At 43.6% G+C, this 17,659-nt stretch overlaps 1 protein-coding gene across 4 annotated transcripts in view; it reads right to left on the bottom strand.

Moving 5' to 3' along the window:
• The window catches only part of PARG (poly(ADP-ribose) glycohydrolase), a 246,362-nt gene that overhangs the window by 177,573 nt on the left and 51,130 nt on the right, over positions 1–17,659 (bottom strand). Inside the window, exon 3 of one of the 4 annotated variants that reach the window (XM_089680051.1) lies at positions 12,234–12,349. The exons of the other annotated variants lie outside the window; for them this stretch is intronic. Within the exon in view, the coding sequence (XP_089536177.1) occupies positions 12,234–12,349 (116 nt within the window). The remainder of the gene's footprint in view (positions 1–12,233; positions 12,350–17,659) is intronic. 4 annotated transcript variants of the gene reach the window in all.

Genomic DNA, 17,659 nt, shown 5'->3' with positions numbered 1-17,659 from the left:
CCGTTCTTCCAGAAGCGCATTTGTGAGGTCAGGCACGGATGTCGGAAAAGAAGGCCTGGCTTGCAGTCTCAGCTCTAATTCATCCCAAAAGTGTTCTATCGGGTTGAGGTCAGGACTCTGTGCAGGTCAGTGTTGGAGCAGGATGGGGCCATCCCCAAACTGTTCCCACAAAGTTGGGAGCATGAAATTGTCCAAAATGTCTTGACGCCTTAAGAGTTCCCTTCACTGGAACTAAGGGGCCAATCTCAATCCCTGAAAATCAACCCCACACCATAATCCCCCCTCCACCAAACTTTACACTTGGCACAATGCAGTCAGGCAAGTACCGTTCTCCTGGCAACCACCAAATCCAGACACATCCATCAGATTGCCAAACAGAGAAGCGTGATTTGTCACTCCAGAGAACATGTCTCCACTGCTCTAGAGTCCAGTGGCTTTACACCACTGCATCCGACACTTTGCATTGCACTTGGTGATGTAAGCCTGGGATGCAGCTGCTCGGCCATGGAAACACATTCCATGAAGCTCTCTACACACTATTGTACTAATCTGAAGGTCACACAAAGACCACTAACAGTTGACTGTGGAACATTTAGTAGCAAGGAAATTTCAAGGATACAATTATTACACAGGTAGCAACCTATCACAGTACCACGCTTGAATTCACTGAGCTCCTGAGAGTAACCCATTCTTTCACAAATGTTTGTAAAAGCAGTCTGCATGCCTAGGTGCTTGATTTTATACACCTGTGGCCATGGAGGGGATTGGAACACCTGAATACAATGATTTGGAGGGATGTCCAAATACTTTTGGCAATATAGTGTATGTTAAAGAGGAACGCAAGTCCTAAATGAAAAACTGCACGCAGGCTTTTATGGCAGAAGAGACACACAATGTCACTTCTGAAATAAAATACAATCTTTAGAACGTATAGTAAGCTGTGCACGTGCAGCTAAGTTTATAGTCCTGCACAGATCCTGTGGGCTGACTGCGCTTCCATGCATCAGTGACGTTGAACTGTACTGGCCAAAGAAGACAGACGCATCCCAGCACCTGGAAGCCCCCCAATAGAAGATGCCAGTGAGGGACCTTTTTTCCACTTTAGGATGCATGTCTTTAAAAGTAGAAATATAATTTCATATAAAAAAGTACACATACTGTATACCTTCCAAGCTCCCTGATGTAAAAGGAACGCTTTCTTCTCAAACCCAGATCGATACTTACCCAACTCTCACAATCACAGCCTGCCACAATGTTGACATCATGTGGTCAAAATCCTTTCTGCTGTTAGGTGCACCTGCACAGTCATATCTTATAGGCTTCTATGGGACAATCTCCGAAGTGTCTACAGCAGCCTTTCTCAACCTTTTTAACCCCAGTGAACCCTTGAAATAATGTCCAGGTCTCAGGTAAGATTAGTCCATCAGGGGTCATTTGGAAAATGCCCCTTACATTGGTGGTGGTAAATGGGATGAATGTCCCCCTTTACAAGGGTGGCCAGAATGACCAAGTAGGATTGGACCTTGAACTATGCAGGTACCACTAGATGGGAGATCAGTTAGCTCAAGAAACCCCTGGCCAACCCTGATTGAGAATGACTGATCTACAGCCTTGGCAGAGGACTCTATGGAAGCTTTTAGGAATCAACTCCACCAGAGTGCCCATTGGAAAATAATATTTTGCCAACCGGATGTCAACATAGCGGCTGTGAGACTTGGGTAAGTATACATCTGTGTGTACGAGTACGTGTTTATGTGAAAGTGCACTTATCCTTTTAAAAAGACCAACATGTTTATAGCAAAGCAGCAGCAACTGACTTCAGAGTTGCCAAACACACCAGGTTTGATTTACTAAAACTGAAGAGTGCAAAATCTGGTGCAGCTCTGCATAAAACCCTATTAGCTTCCAGGCTTTTTTTTTGTCAAAGCTTAATTGAACAATCTGGAGAGTGCAAAATCGGTGCAGCTGTGCAATCAGTTCCTAACTTCAGATTGTTCAATTAGGCTTTGACAAAAAAAAAGCCTGGAAGCCAATTGGTTTCCATGCAGAGCTGAACCAGATTTTACACTCTCCAGTTTTAGTAAATCAACCCCACCATACATGATCCTAGAGGAGCCAAATAAGGCAACTAAACACAAAATAATGTCATGGCAAAGCAAAACCACGTAATTCTGTTTAGCCAATCTTGTGGTACAGACACCTCCATCAGAGATCATAACCAAATTAAACATATCTGCAAACTAGACTAAAGAGCAGTTTAGCAATACAGCCCAGTCCAAGACCTATCTCAGCCTGTGACTAAACCATAAAGGAGCAACAGCATCTGTGTTCACTGTTTCTGCAAGCACATTTTGAGCAAAGCAACAGAGTGCTAACTGGCTCGAAGTGCTTCTATGACGTGAGCCAGAGGAATCTAATACCTAGATATATTCCAGTATATTTGTTTGTTTTAGTCCTCACACGGGCGCACTATAGCGTATGCCAGTGCAAGGGCTATGTTTGCCCAGGTGTTCCATGCATCCCCATGCAAGCACTCATTCATTTTAATCGAGACGTAATGGCTTCTTAGACACAGCCATTGCTCCCATCTGACAGCTGTGTGGCTGCGGGTGCACAGCCCAGAACACACATTGGCTGTCAAATTGGGAGCAAGGGCACTGCAGCCACTGAGTCCTATTTGAAATGAATGGGATTGCCTGCACTGTGATGCATAGAATGCCAGTGCAAACGTGGGCAGGAAAACACGGCCTTTGTACTGGTGTATGTTGTAGTTTGCCTGTGTGAATGTGGTCTTAAAAAATGTAAATGTATTTACTAAATGAATGAAAGAATGCACAATTAAGTGCACTCTTGAAACCCAGAATAGAAGTATTGCCAAAAAAGCTTTGTATTCTTTGTGTATCTTCCTATCTATGCAGTAATCCAGCATGAAGAAAACTTCTGCACTTTGCTTTTGCACAGAAGTTTCCTGTAATATGACCGGTTAATGTTGGCAGCTTCCCTTGCGCAGAGTGACTGTTCTTGTATCAGAACCCTTGTAGTTTTCTTTAGGAATCTTGCAGTATATGGAACTGCAAGATCCCCCAGACAGATCTCCCCCTGCACAGGCCATGGGCAGCACAGACATGCCACTGCTACCACTAATTTTACAAGGCAATATCTGGGTATTCAAAAGGCATTTGGTGCACACAAAACCGATATATAACCTTCATGGCTATTGAGGAATTTATTTATATAAAAAGGTTAAAGGGACCAGAGTTTAGCTTTAAGCAGCTACAGACAGCAATTAACAGGAAATCTCTTATGGCAAAAATTGCAGTGTGTATGGACAGAAAAATGGTTATTACCAGTTACAAGCAGATTCTGAAAAGCAAAGGCAGGCAAATCCTACTAGCATCTAGTTCTTTACTATCTAATGTCTCACTTACACTGATCCAATAAAGGTAGTCGGATTATGTTGGAAGCTGGGACATAAAGCAATATATGTTTTTCAAACATGGCAGAGAACTAGCAAAAATTAATTCTGTTAACTCGGACATCTTGGAGAAGGGAACAATTTGTAAACCACTTAAAGTGGTTCTAAAGGCTCAAGGTTTTTTCCCTTCATGCATTCTATGCATGAAGGGAAAAAACCTTCTGTGTGTAGCAGCTCCCCAATACTTACCTGAGCCCCATCCTGATCCAGCGATCTCCACGAGAGCCTTGGTTCTCCAGGGACTCTCAGCCATTGGCTCCCACTGCTGTCAATGATAGCCAGTGAGCCAATCAGGAGAGGGAGGGAGCAGGACTGAGCTGCAGCTGTTTGCGAATGGACAGAGAGCCATGGCTTGGGAGCGCACCTACTCAGGTGCCTCCATAGCAAGCGGCTTGCTGTGGGGGCACTGGGAGTGACAGCGGGGGACCCGAGAAGAGGAAGGATCTGGGCTTCTCTGTGCAAAACCACTGCACAGAGCAGGCAGGTATGACATATATAAGAATTTAGTATCACTGTAAAGACCAACTTCACTGCATCTGAGCACCACAAACCAAAACCATTCATTTTTAATATTCAAAGTTAACTCCCCCCATCCATCCAGGTCTCCATGCTTTATTTTTCAGAGAAATCACTTTCAAAAACACCCACCTAGTTTTCTGGCCATGGCCATCTTGACTAAGGGCATAGGATCATGTAGCATTTACTTCCTGGAATCCATCTGGGCTTAGCTCATGCATGTAGGCAGGTGGTGTACTTAAAAAGCAGAGTTCCACCCACTTGTTTGCCGCCTCCTCTTCCCCTCCACATTTTTCATTTTTTTGGGGGGAGTGAATACCTGGTTTTGACAGGTACCTATTCCCACTTCCGGCTCACTTCACCGTGGTGTAGTAGGCCAGAAATTCTGGGACACTTCACAGGTTCCACAAGACTGCTGGACCAATCAGGATGTGCAGCACTACTTGCGCATGCACAGTGGGCACCCAGCTGTGAGGTCACAAGCTGTCACAGTCTGGTGCCCACAGTTGAGATGGGGAGAGAAGGAACGGCGCGGGTGAGCACATCACTGGACCCTGGGACAGGTGAGCGTGTTTATTAAAAGTTAGCAGTTACAGTTTTTGTAGCTGCTGACTTAATAAACACAAAAATGACTGGAACTCCGCTTTAACTAGGAAAACCTCTTCTCCCTTCCTGCAGACTCCTGGGCTGTATGAAATAATTTGTCTAGGCCTGGAAACAAGTAAATATGATATATCTTCCAATCTATTTACCAATGCTAGCAGCATAAGAATTAAAAATACTCAGTGTTGACTAAGAGGGTGAAGTTCCACTTTAAAGCAGAGTTCCACCCAAAAGGAAAGTTCTGATTTAAGGCTTTAACCCTGGCTCCCTGTTAAGGATTGGCACTTTTGGGGAGCAAGGAGGACCCGAATTGGAAAGGTAGCAGAAGGGAGCAAATGTCCTTCCCACAACCCCCCCCCCCCCCCCTCCTTCTGGGGATAAGTGACAGGTCCCAGAAGACCACTGGACCATTCACAAAGGGCAGCACTACTCACACATGTGCAGTGGGCACCCGGTTGTGAAACCGCAAGCTGTCACAGCCGGGTGCCCACACTGAAGATGCTGGCGCCAGGGACACAGAATGGCTGGTCAACCCAACTGGTGTGAGGTTGACTGGACCTCCACTTTAAGCTGTACAAAGCTATAATGCTGAAAACAAAACATTTCCCTGAACAACCCCCTTTGGACATATTTAGCCATGTCTAAACCCCAACTGAAGAGTTTGTATTTACTACTGCAATTTAGTCAGGCTGCATAACAGAGTTATATAAGTTTGTTGGTTTTATTTTTCTTACTTTGTACGGCAACACAAGCTCAAATAAACTGTGTTAGCAGCAGGCTACAGAGGTGGCCTGCTTCTCAATACAGTGCTCTAATTACTGGGAAGACTGTGTGTCCGATCGCTGGTGACCAGCATTACCATGCTGAGTGTGAGAGGTCTCCAGCATGCTGCAAACACAGGGTATGGTAACCTTGGCTGCAGTATGGAGTAAGGAAAAACAAAAAAGGATGAGCATGTTTATTGCTACAGTCAGGTCCATAAATATTGGGACATCGACACAATTCTAACATTTTTGGCTCTATACACCACCACAATGGATTTGAAATGAAATGAACAAGATGTGCTTTAACTGCAGACTGTCAGCTTTAATTTGAGGGTATTTACATCCAAATCAGGTGAACGGTGTAGGAATTACAACAGTTTGCATATGTGCCTCCCACTTGTTAAGGGACCAAAAGTAATGGGACAGAATAATCATCATAAATCAAACTTTCACTTTTTAATACTTGGTTGCAAATCCTTTGCAGTCAATTACAGCCTGAAGTCTGGAACGCATAGACATCACCAGACGCTGGGTTTCATCCCTGGTGATGCTCTGCCAGGCCTCTACTGCAACTGTCTTCAGTTCCTGCTTGTTCTTGGGGCATTTTCCCTTCAGTTTTGTCTTCAGCAAGTGAAATGCATGCTCAATCGGATTCAGGTTAGGTGATTGACTTGGCCATTGCATAACATTCCACTTCTTTCCCTTAAAAAACTCTTTGGTTGCTCTTGCAGTATGCTTCGGGTTATTGTCCATCTGCACTGTGAAGTGGCGTCCAATGAGTTCTGAAGCATTTGGCTGAATATGAGCAGATAATATTGCCCGAAACACTTCAGAATTCATCCTGCTGCTTTTGTCAGCAGTCACATCATCAATAAATACAAGAGAACCAGTTCCATTGGCAGCCATACATGCCCACACCATGACACTACCACCACCATGCTTCACTGATGAGGTGGTATGCTTAGGATCATGAGCAGTTCCTTTCCTTCTCCATACTCTTCCCATCACTCTGGTACAAGTTGATCTTGGTCTCATCTGTCCATAGGACGTTGTTCCAGAACTGTGAAGGCTTTTTTAGATGTCGTTTGGCAAACTCTAATTTTGCCTTCCTGTTTTTGAGGCTCACCAATGGTTTACATCTTGTGGTGAACTCTCTGTATTCGCTCTAGTGAAGTCTTCTCTTGATTGTTGACTTTGACACACATAAACCTACCTCCTGGAGAGTGTTCTTGATCCGGCCAACTGTTGGGAAGGGTGTTTTCTTCACCAGGGAAAGAATTCTTCGGTCATCCACCACAGTTGTTTTCCGTGGTCTACCGGGTCTTTTGGTGTTGCTGAGCTCACCGGTGCGTTCCTTCTTTTTAAGAATGTTCCAAACAGTTGTTTTGGCCACGCCTAAGGTTTTTGCTATCTCTCTGTTGGGTTTGTTTTGTTTTTTCAGCCTAATGATGGCTTGCTTCACTGATAGTGACAGCTCTTTGGATCTCATCTTGAGAGTTGACAGCAACAGATTCCAAATGCAAATAGCACACTTGAAATTAACTCTGGACCTTTTATCTGCTCATTGTAATTGGGATAATGAGTGAATAACACACACCTGGCAATGGAACAGCTGAGAAGCCAATTGTCCCATTACTTTTTGTCCCTTAACAAGTGGGAGGCACATATGCAAACTGTTGTAATTCCTACACCGTTCACCTGATTTGGATGTAAATACCCTCAAATTAAAGCTGACAGTCTGCAGTTAAAGCACATCTTGTTCATTTCATTTCAAATCCATTGTGGTGGTGTATAGAGCCAAAAATGTTGGAATTGTGTCGATGTCCCAATATTTATGGACCTGACTGTCACGATCGCGGCATCAGACCCCAGACCTTCTCACCAAACTCGTGACAGAAGGACCGGCCAATCTAAAACCGCAATGTGACGTGCGTAACAATGCCACACCCAGCTGCACCCTACACAATGATTTTCCAGCTAATGGTCAGCCGATTGATGTGCCGTCAGCCTGAGCGATTGTTACTGGGTCGGGTTAATTACGCAACTAACCCTTCACTACCACCACCCCTTTTTGTACAGGGAAGGGGGAAACTCTCTTATCAAATATACACTGTAATGGTTGAAAAGTCGTCTATCCAATACAGTCACCGCAGGCCGATTGGGCATAGGATTAAACAAACACAGTAGCATCTCTATAGAGGCAGGAATTCGTAAATTGCAATTAAGCGGTTTAGAAACAGTTTAACACCTTTCAGAAGGAAAGATTTATTACTAAAAGAACCAAACAGGTGCAATAAAATATTTACAGAAAAAAATGTAACTAAGATATATATAGATAGATGGATATATATACACACACACACACACACACACACAAAGAACCATAGCACAGCAGAGAGATAATAGGAAGGAAGTTAAAGGGTTAAGTTACTTGCCATTTAAGCCTTTGATGTAAGCAGATAAACGTTGCAGAGCAGAATGGTGCTTTGATCTCCCACTGTTACGATGGAAAAAATGGGAGAAGTCCTTCAACTTAACTTTTTAGGCCTGCTAGCCTGTGTTTTAAAGTCCCCCAGCAGGGGGGGTGGCTCTGAGTAACTGACCAATACTCTGTTTAGGGAGGGATCGTCGGGCGGACTCTGAATTAGAACCAACATCTTCATAATCCATGATATGAAACATAGGGGACAAACTGACTTGAGGAGTGTTCATTTAATTCTGTCACCTACGCCGCTAGGTTTTATGAGGTTACAATCTCTTTCAATTCCTGGGAAAAGCTGCCTTATCTCGGTTACAAAGTGAGAAATTACACCTGTTCTTGGGCAGCTAGGCTCTGTCTCTCTGGGGGGGGGGGGGCTTTGTAGCTCTGGGCCCCCTGCTGCTCTACCTGCCAGTGACACTTTTAACACACACACATCTGTCACTGTGCCTCTCTGGAAGGGAGGGGGAAGAAAAATGAGAAATGAGAGACAATATATACTCCGTACCAAGATGGAGGTGCCTACAAAATGGTTGAACTGCGTACTTCACTGTGTTTTGCGCAGTTTTTGCGACACTGACTGTATATAAGCTGTCTAATTTAGATATAAAAAATAAAAGTGCCACTCATTTGTACATAAGTATTAGTGAAAACCAGTAAAGTAATCCCATGTGATGGTACTCATACACTACATGATATTCTGGCTTCATTCAATCTTCCACATTAAACTAGAGGCTACAAAAGTGATCATACAATGACGGCATGCACAGGCAGGCAAGGTCAATGCAGAAAAAGAAACTTACAGCCTACCTCTGAAAGTATTTGACCTGTGCTGTTGATTTCATGCCATATGCTGGCTTATTTTTGGCAGGGCAAGGTCTCAAAGGCCCTCTGAACCACCTTCACAATTTTATATCAGATGCTGCCAAGTCTGATTTAAATTAACATGGTTTCACAGAGACATCTGTAAGGGCTCAGAGCCAGGAAAATTCTATCTTCAGGAAACACCACCACCAGTCTACATGCAGCTACATCAAATCAACCATGTCTATTGTGTATATACCATGACATGCCTTTTTAAAAGCAGTAGGTTTGGGTTAGGTGGATGATGGGCCAGCTTAGCTGAAATAAATTGCAGAGGCAGAAAAGGCACAAAAAAAGGTTAACCAGATCATTCTTAGCCAGCTACTAAAACATATTTTAAAATACAAGTGTTTGGAATCTAAAGTTCCTTTCCAGGTTATTATAAAAGAACAAATGGTGAAAAAAAAAAAAAATCTTATATTAGTTCTCATAATACCTGAAGAAGGAGCTTTAGACCCCCAATGCTTGTTTTATAAAGCTTAAGCTCAGGTAGGGGTATTTTTTAATCCAGTTTGGACCAAAGTATGCATGTTCCTCACCTAGCCAATACCAGTTGAAGCTGGAAGTCACTGTAGTAGGGACCACTGCTAAAGTGATTGATGCTAGCCTCCGAGTCCCATGTCCTCCTGCTTAGTGAACACAGGAGGCCACTCACTTAGTCTGGGCCCCATTCAGAGAACACTTTGCATTTTCTCAAAGGAATGCAAAGCATTCTCTGATTGGACATAGTGGAAAGGCAGGTGACGTCACGATCTTCATCTTGTCCAATTAGAGAATGCATTACATTCATTGTGGAAATGCAAAGTGTTCTCTGAATGGTGCCTGTGCCAAGCAAACATCCTCCTGTGTTCACTAAGAAGCAGGGCAGAAGCTGTGCACTGGACCCAGGAGCTAGTGGTGATCAATGTCTATTGCAGCAATTTTCAGCTTCAACAGACATTGGCCAGGTATGAAACATGCAGTCACATTAGTCCAAGCTGGACCAATATAACTAAACAAAAATATCCATATCTAAACATCAGATTTAGGTATTTTTAGTCAGCCACTAAAGTATTATTGACAATATTTTTTGTCTTCTATAACTTGGGATCTTGACTTGGCATCTTTTCTAGTTAAAGTAAAACTATATGCAAAAAAAACCTTTTTTCAATTTTGGATGGAGTAAAGAAGTGTTATAATCCCCGCCAATTTATTTTATTTGTGTCCCACTGGGGAGATTTCTATTCACTTCCTGTCCCATAGCCAAAAAAGGAAGTGAGAAAATGTCTGCAAATTAAGGGAATTCTTTGGGGACCCTCAGGTCTCCAGAACTAGTGACCCCATTTGAAAATGTCTCCTCTATTACTTTTCTGGGGATAACCCAAAATGTGGGGTTTCCTTTACTGTCACTTGCAATGATCATGTTAAACAGGACAAATAGAGAGGGTTTTGCCTTTAGCTATTCTTTAATTTGGGCGAGTGTGGATGGGAGTACGTAGCTTGTTCACTTAGCCTTAGAGCGGGGGTCAGTGTCAGGGCAGGGGCCAAGGAACGCACAGGCAGGCCTAACAATGTAACGCACTGGCTGGCGACAACCACCACCCACAGACCGAAGTCCCTCAGGGCGCGGAGTCTAAGTTCCAGGCTGCCCTTCACCAGGGCCCCTGATGGTGGGGATGGACTTGATGCAGCCAGGAACCAGGTCGCGGCCCCCGAGACACCTCAGCTGCGGTAATGGCCGCCGCCAATGGCGTGTAGCTGGTGGAAGAGACAAAAGAGTAGTCAGACAGGCCGGGTCAACAACAACAGGACAAAACAGTACAGGACAGCAGACGAGAATCACAGGTCACGAGCCGGGTTCAGCAACAGAGGGTCAGATCAAAGGAGAATACAAAGAATAGTCGAGTCACAAGCCGAATCAGATACCAGGAGAGTCAGAACAGAGTAATAGCAACACAAAGACACAAGACACAAGTGCAAAGAGCATGTGTGGGCCACAGGCTTATATGTCATCAGCCACACCCCTCTGGGGGATGGACCTCAGAGACCTGAAGGCATAAAAGGATTCCCACCATGCACAGCAGAATCCAAGATGGACGCCAGCACATGGAGTAACATAACCTCAGGGAAAAGGTAGGACCTTGACAGTCAGCAACCTGTAAATCACAATCTATTAGATTTCGGTCTGGGCTTGCTGACCTGCCATCCTAGAGTGCAACGCAGAGGGACTACTTGTAAAGTTGGAGTTGTAGTAGGGAGCAAGAACCCCATAAGCCGATGCCTCCTCTGAGCTCCTGTCCCATGCAGAGCGATGCCAACTGAACTCCCCCTTTTATCCCAGCTAGCAGGCTTCAGAGTGGTGCCAGCAGTAGCAAAGAAGAGATCTTCAGGTCAGTGTGAAGCAACACACTGGGCATAATACTATGGGGCTGCTTTCACACTGATGTGCTGCGGTTTACCCACAATGAGGGTGTAAAGCAGTCTTCCGGCAGGTGTTGCTGTGCTTTCTGAAAGCGCACCAAAACTCCTGAATTCAATATAGAACGGATATAATAGAAGTCTGTGCAAAGTGCCTGTGATCTTTTACTAATTCCATGTTGTTCAGGTAGATTTCTACCTCTTTAAAAAGGAGAAGTACAGCCAAAGCCGGTAAAGGCTAGGGAAAGATCCTGACTTCAAAGTCGGGATCCTCCCCAGAGACTGGAGCGGCACCTGGCTCAGCATTTCAGCGAAGCGCTGAGAGCCGGAGCCAGCAGCTCCCTCCCCCTCCACAGCTCAGTGCTCCAGGGGGGCAGAGCAGACGGCGGTGACTGACAGTCCCACTCTCTGCTCAGAGCGGCTGTGAGAACTCGGCAATCAGCGGTCAGGTAATTGCTGAGTTCTCACCCTTACAGTCCGTGGGGGACAGATGCAGCATCGGACCAAAACTGCATCCATCCACCTAGTGAAGTATAAATAGTAAAAAAAAACCCTACTCTTTTAAGGTTACCTACCCCTGCATTAGAGGAGCTGTAATATTTAGGGCTACAATCTTTCATTCTGGGGTAAGATAATGGCAACTGACACGTGATTCTGAAGTCAACATGCTTCTTTCCATTTTTAAGGAGACCCTGAATAGATTCAAAACAAGTCACCTATTCATTAATTATACTAGTATGAAACTAGAACGGATAAGCAAGATACTTTATGCTGTGTTTACGAACATCTTCCATGGCAGCCATGCCCTTTGAATGTGGCTAGTAACCACAATAACGTGGGAGGAAGTAAGCTGTGAGTACTGGCTTCCTGACCCTTAGTATATCATACATGAATGCATTAAACTTTATTGCAGATACTCACCTATGCAAATTTAGTTCCCCGGGTCAGACAGCCTTTGGACTCTACCAGGTTTACTTGATGCAGCCATGTTCTTTTGTAGGTTTTTTTTTCTTTTTTTATCCACAAAACACAAAACAGGAGGCCTCCCATAAAGGTGTTAGTATTCTAATTCCTTTATTGGAAAATAATTAGTCTAAAAAATGAGCTAAAAACAACCATTGGAGCAGTAACTTACACATCATTGAAGGTACATTCAACTCTCTGGGTTTCAAACCACTTCTTCCAAATTCCACGTTTAATTCCCAGGATGGCAAAGAACGTAAATCCACAGGGTGCAATGTACCTCCTCATCTGGCGAGGACATAATGCATACAAAGTCACTGCAGTGAATCTCTGCTATGAACAGAGAAATCAATAACTGCAAAAGAATGGTCTATTCATTTATATTTGCTGAAGTTCAAAGGTGCCACAGACTGAAAAAAGTGGTTATAGTTATGTAATATCTATGAAGTTACCAGAGAGCCCTTCCAACGTGTAAACCCAAAAAAACAAAAAATAGTACAGATTGCATCTTAGCGTTCAGTAGATGTGGCATAATGCGTTATTTTTAGACTTTTTCCACCCAAAAGTAGTGGGAAATTCAAAACTATTGCATTGTCATGGAAACAGAAGTGACCTTAGTCACCAGAGTGGGTTTACCTATTGGAAGATTGTCATCCACATGAGAATCTTGTTGCTTTGGAAATAAACTTACTTTCTGTTGTAGGTGCTGTCCAATGATGTCTCTGTTGCTCCTCCATCCAGAGTGGAGACACCCTAAGGCCCTATGCACACTATGGCATTTCTGCCTGCGATTTCAAAATGCTTTGCTAAAACAACAGATCCCAAAAAAGCGTGTTCAGGTGCCATTCATTTTACTACTGTAACTCCCTCCTTATTGGCCTACCTCATCGTAGGCTATCTCCACTTCAGTCTATCATGAATGCTGCGGCCAGACTCATCCACCTTACTAACCGTTCTGTATCTGCCACCCCTCTCTGCCAATCCCTCCACTGGCTTCCAATTGCCCAACGGATAAAATTCAAAACGCTAAAACTGACGTATAAAGCCGTTCATAATACTGCCCCAAATTACATCACCAATCTTGTCTCCAACGATCACCCAAACCGTACTCTCCGCTGCTCACAAGACCGCCTACTCTCTAGCTCCCTTGTCTCCTCCTCCCATGCTCGTCTCCAGGACTTCCCCCATCCATCAGACTATCACCTACTCTGCTCACCTTTAGGCGCACTCGGAAAACCTCTCTTCAGGGAAGCCTACCCCGCCCTCAGCTAATATTGAACTCCTCTACTCTTCCAACCACTCCATCCCCCACAGCTATTTCCTCCTGTGCCACTATCCCCTCCCTCCTAGATTGTAAGCTCCAAGGAGCAGGGCCCTCGAACCCCTCTTGTATTGAACTGTATTGTTACTGTACTGTCTCGTGTACTGTCTCCCACCATACTGTAAAGCGCTGAGCAAACTGTTGGCGCTATATAAATCCTATATAATAATAAAAATAATGGCACATAAAAACGCTGTGCGGTTCTACTGCTATTGTTGCAATAAAAAAAAAAATATATATATCGCACTGCAATCACGACTAAGCATTTCACCCAAAAACAGTTCCTGACCTTCTTATTGGGCGACACACTTTGTGTGCAGATTGCCGCGATTCTGCCTACAAATCAAAAAGCCATTGTGTGAATGGGGCCTTGGACAGGAGATCTGTTACTGGCTGGATCACCAGGTCAAAATAAATGACCTGGTGATCGCTAGTGATGTGCTTCACTTTTGTTTTATAGCGTATCTTGCATCCCCTTGTTTAGTTTAATGGGGACAGCTGCAGATGTACTAGCATCTCATAAGGGTTATATGTGACTATAACACTCAAAAAAGCACAGAGAATGGAAAAGAGCTTTCTCTTGTATGGTTAAAAAATGAAACCAATGCAGCCACCACACATCTAAGGCTTGGTAAACGGCAAAAAATTATATATTTTTGCTTTTGGGTTTAAAACCATTTTAGGTGTGCTGCCATTTAGATCTGCCATGATCTTTTCTGCAATTTGGCAGAAGAGAGAATAATAAGTGACCAGGGCTTTTTTTCAAACGGGAACAAGGGGAATGCAGTTCCGGCACCTCCAGCACTGAAAATATGTAATAGCAAGGGGTGCTAAAGTGTGCTGGAGAATCTGTTGTCACTGGCTGCTGGGGGATCTATTGTCACTGAAGGAGATCTATTAGTTTGGTTGTCTATTGTTGCTGGGGAAGTTTGTTGCTGGTGGGGGATCTATTGTTGATGGAGGTCAGTTGTTGCTGGAAGGGGCCTACTGTTGAAAGAGGGGTCTATTGCTGCTGGAGAATCTACTGATGCTGGCTGCTGGGAGATCTGTTGTAGCTGCTGAGAGTCTATTGTTGCTAGCGTGTTATTTTGTTGCTGGAGGAATCTATTTTTGCTGGTGAGGGAGGAGGGGGGGGGTCTAATGCTGCGGGCATCTATTTTTCTGCTTTTCTTGTTCTCATTAACAAATTCCATACCAATTATTTAGCACCACAAATTGGTTCGTGGCTCTGTATTCTCTAAAAGGAACGGTATTGGGAGGTGGGTAGGGGATGAAACCACCTGAAGGTGCTCGGAGGTGGGTAAACGGTGGAGACAAGGGGAAAAAAAGGCCTGTAAGTGGCCATTAGCATGAAAGGGTTAAGTTACTAGGAATAGAGCTTGTTCGCTTGGCAATGTAAATTTTCACTTAGCTTAGTGAAAATTGGTGCAGATAAAATTAACTTTGCAAAAGATATCCAACCGTGTGCAAGAAAATTAACAAAAAAAAAATCCAAAATAACCAACAAGAGCACGACTGGATTAGTGAAGTCAGTACAGCTTTAGCTTACTTAGTAATCTATGTGAATATGCCAACACTACTGTGCATTGTGAGGCTATGCTTTAAGAAATAGGGCACATACCTTTATTTGTTGTGTTTTGGTGCATTAAGCAGCTCATTTCCTACCTTGTCCTGCCAGAGATTTCATAAATTTATTATGATGAAGATTTCATCAAGAATACAAAAGTCCTAGGTGGGGAGGACAAAAAACAGAAACTGCATCCAAGAAACAAGTGCAAACAGAAGTCTGTGAGTGATTCAACTCTCCAGCACCAAACAAAATTAGTTTCATCAACTTCAAGCAAACAGGATTTCTGCATGAATGATGATCGTCATCCTACATCCTGACAGTAGGAAATCTAGAATATTTTACATCACACTCTAGTCAAAACTACTGGAGCAAACCTAATGTCCATAACATGACTCCCCGTAGATCACTATGAAGAATCTTAAAGAAAAAAAAAAAAAAAAATCAAACAAGTGTTCCAGACAGGTGACTGTTCTAAATGTTGACATATGTGGCAATTATTTTAGTTTTTAACTGTAAACCAGCATATGGAATCACTCTTAGGGATTTCACATGCGTCAGCTCAACCAACAGTTAAAGTGTTACTAAACCCAGGACCCTGCATATCTGGTCTCCCACAGTGTGCACAACATGAAAACACAATTACTCAAGTAAAAATAAACTGCTGAATACTTTTTCTCATCAGCAGTAAATAGCAGTCTTGTGACTTCTATCAGTGTCCAGCAGAGCAATGGGTAATCTTGTAGGAGGAGTTTTCATTCTGCTCCGACTGTCCTATGAAGCTGCATAACCCCTGACCTCTGTCTGGACAGTGCTGATTGGCCCTGTGCTGATCACATGCACCCTCCCAAAGAAAACAAAAACTCTTTGGCAATACACACCAAACTGAGCATATGCAGAGTGACTCCTAGAGCTCTGTACCATCAGCAGATTGATTGGAGACAGTAGAAAAAGGGGAGGATGACAGACAACCAGATCAAACATCCTTTTAACACAATGTGGAGGATTAACCCCTTAGGTTCCACAGTGAGTATAACAAGCATGCTTTACTGCAAATACAGACTGAATTTACGGTTGTGGGTTTAGCAACACTTTAAATCTATGCATTACACAACTAGACATTTCTGTTCTGGGTGGATACTGGCAGGTTGAAGGACTCTGGGTCTTCAATGTGTTGGCCACTCTGACATCTCTGAAATTGATATCCCAGTTTTATTCACCTAGTGTTTCCTAAACCAGCTGTTACTGAGATTACACTAGAGGCTGGGCCTTTATCTTACTGTAAAGGAATTCCTTGGCTTCCATGCATCTCTAGCGTGTGCGGAAGGGGGGGGGGGGGAGCAGAACTAGGAGCTAATGAGTTCCCTACTTGGGATTCTTCTAAGTTATAAGCAGTTAGTATGTGATTAATGCTGGATTCACAATGCCATGGTGCAGTACTGCACGCATCTTAAAACGTGCATTGCCAGAAGACTGTCCATTCTTTTTTAAAGCAATTCCAACTCCTCACAACCATTTTTTTTAATATATACATACATACCCTTGCTCAGCGCACCCCAACGCATATAGGATTAGAATCTGCGTGTTTTAGTGCCTTTAAACTCAGATACTTTGTGGTGCCTTGATGTGCACCGGGGTGCCATTTAAAATCAGAGGCACAGCAAAGTGCATTGTACGGCGTGTTACTGCAACACAGAATGTGAATCAGGCCAAATTTAAAGCAGAACTTCACCCTAAAAGGGAAGTTCTGCTTTAAAACCTTTTCCTCCTCCTTTCCTACTTTTGGAGGCATTGTCCTTTTTTGTAACCTAGTTTTAGCAAAGCAGAAGTTCTCCCCTCCACCAAGGCATCACAGCCAGCTTCCCTTAGTAAACATGTCGGCAGCAGGGATCCAAAGACTAGTGAAGAACTGACCCAGGCTAGGACGGTAATCCTTGGACCAGTAAATTACCTCCGCTTTACTGACGTTTTTATTTGAGAGTTTGAGCATTTTTAGAAGTTAGGGATGCACCGAAACATATCGTCGGAAAATAGCATTCTGCCAATAGGAAACATTTAGCCGATACAGGAGAATGTGTGATGCTGATGAGAAAGGCAGGAGAGGAGCAGTGTATACAGTGACTGGCTGTCACTATATGTCAGTGCCGGTTTAAGTGTAATTACTGGCTTGCTTTTTTTTTTCTTCACTATAGCTCAGAAAATCAGCTGTCACTTTCCCCCCAGCTAAAAGAAACAAAAAGTTTCCTTCTCTCGGGGAAAGTGACAGGTCATTCTCGGAGCTATAGTGAAGAAAGAAAAAAAAAAAGCCGGTAATTGCATTTAAAAATCAGCACTGACATATAGTGACAGCCAGTGAGAGCCTCTCTGTATACACTGCTCCTCTCCCCACCCCCTCCCCCCTACAAAGAGGGCCTGTCACTCATATGCTATCACATAGGGGACTACAAGTCCCCTATGTGATAGCAAGAAAATCAAGAATAGCAAGAAGGAAAAAAAAAAAAAAAAAAAAAAAAAAAAAAAAAATGGAGCCTCCCCACCCCCACATACGAAGACATTTCAGTTTCGGTTCAGTTTTCGGCCACATGCAATCTGAATTTTCGGTATCAATTTCGGCACCAGAATTTTCATTTCGGTGCACCACTATTAGAAGTGTATTACAAGCATTTCAGAAGTGTATTACAAGTATTTTACAGCTTCAAGCATTTTTGTT

The sequence above is a fragment of the Staurois parvus genome, unplaced genomic scaffold, assembly GCF_062004578.1.
Source record: "Staurois parvus isolate SC_StPar_1 unplaced genomic scaffold, SC_StPar_1.0 ptg000234l, whole genome shotgun sequence".
NCBI lineage: Eukaryota > Metazoa > Chordata > Amphibia > Anura > Ranidae > Staurois > Staurois parvus.
Note: the sequence above shows the minus strand (reverse complement) of the source record. Positions and strands in the feature narration are given on the sequence as shown.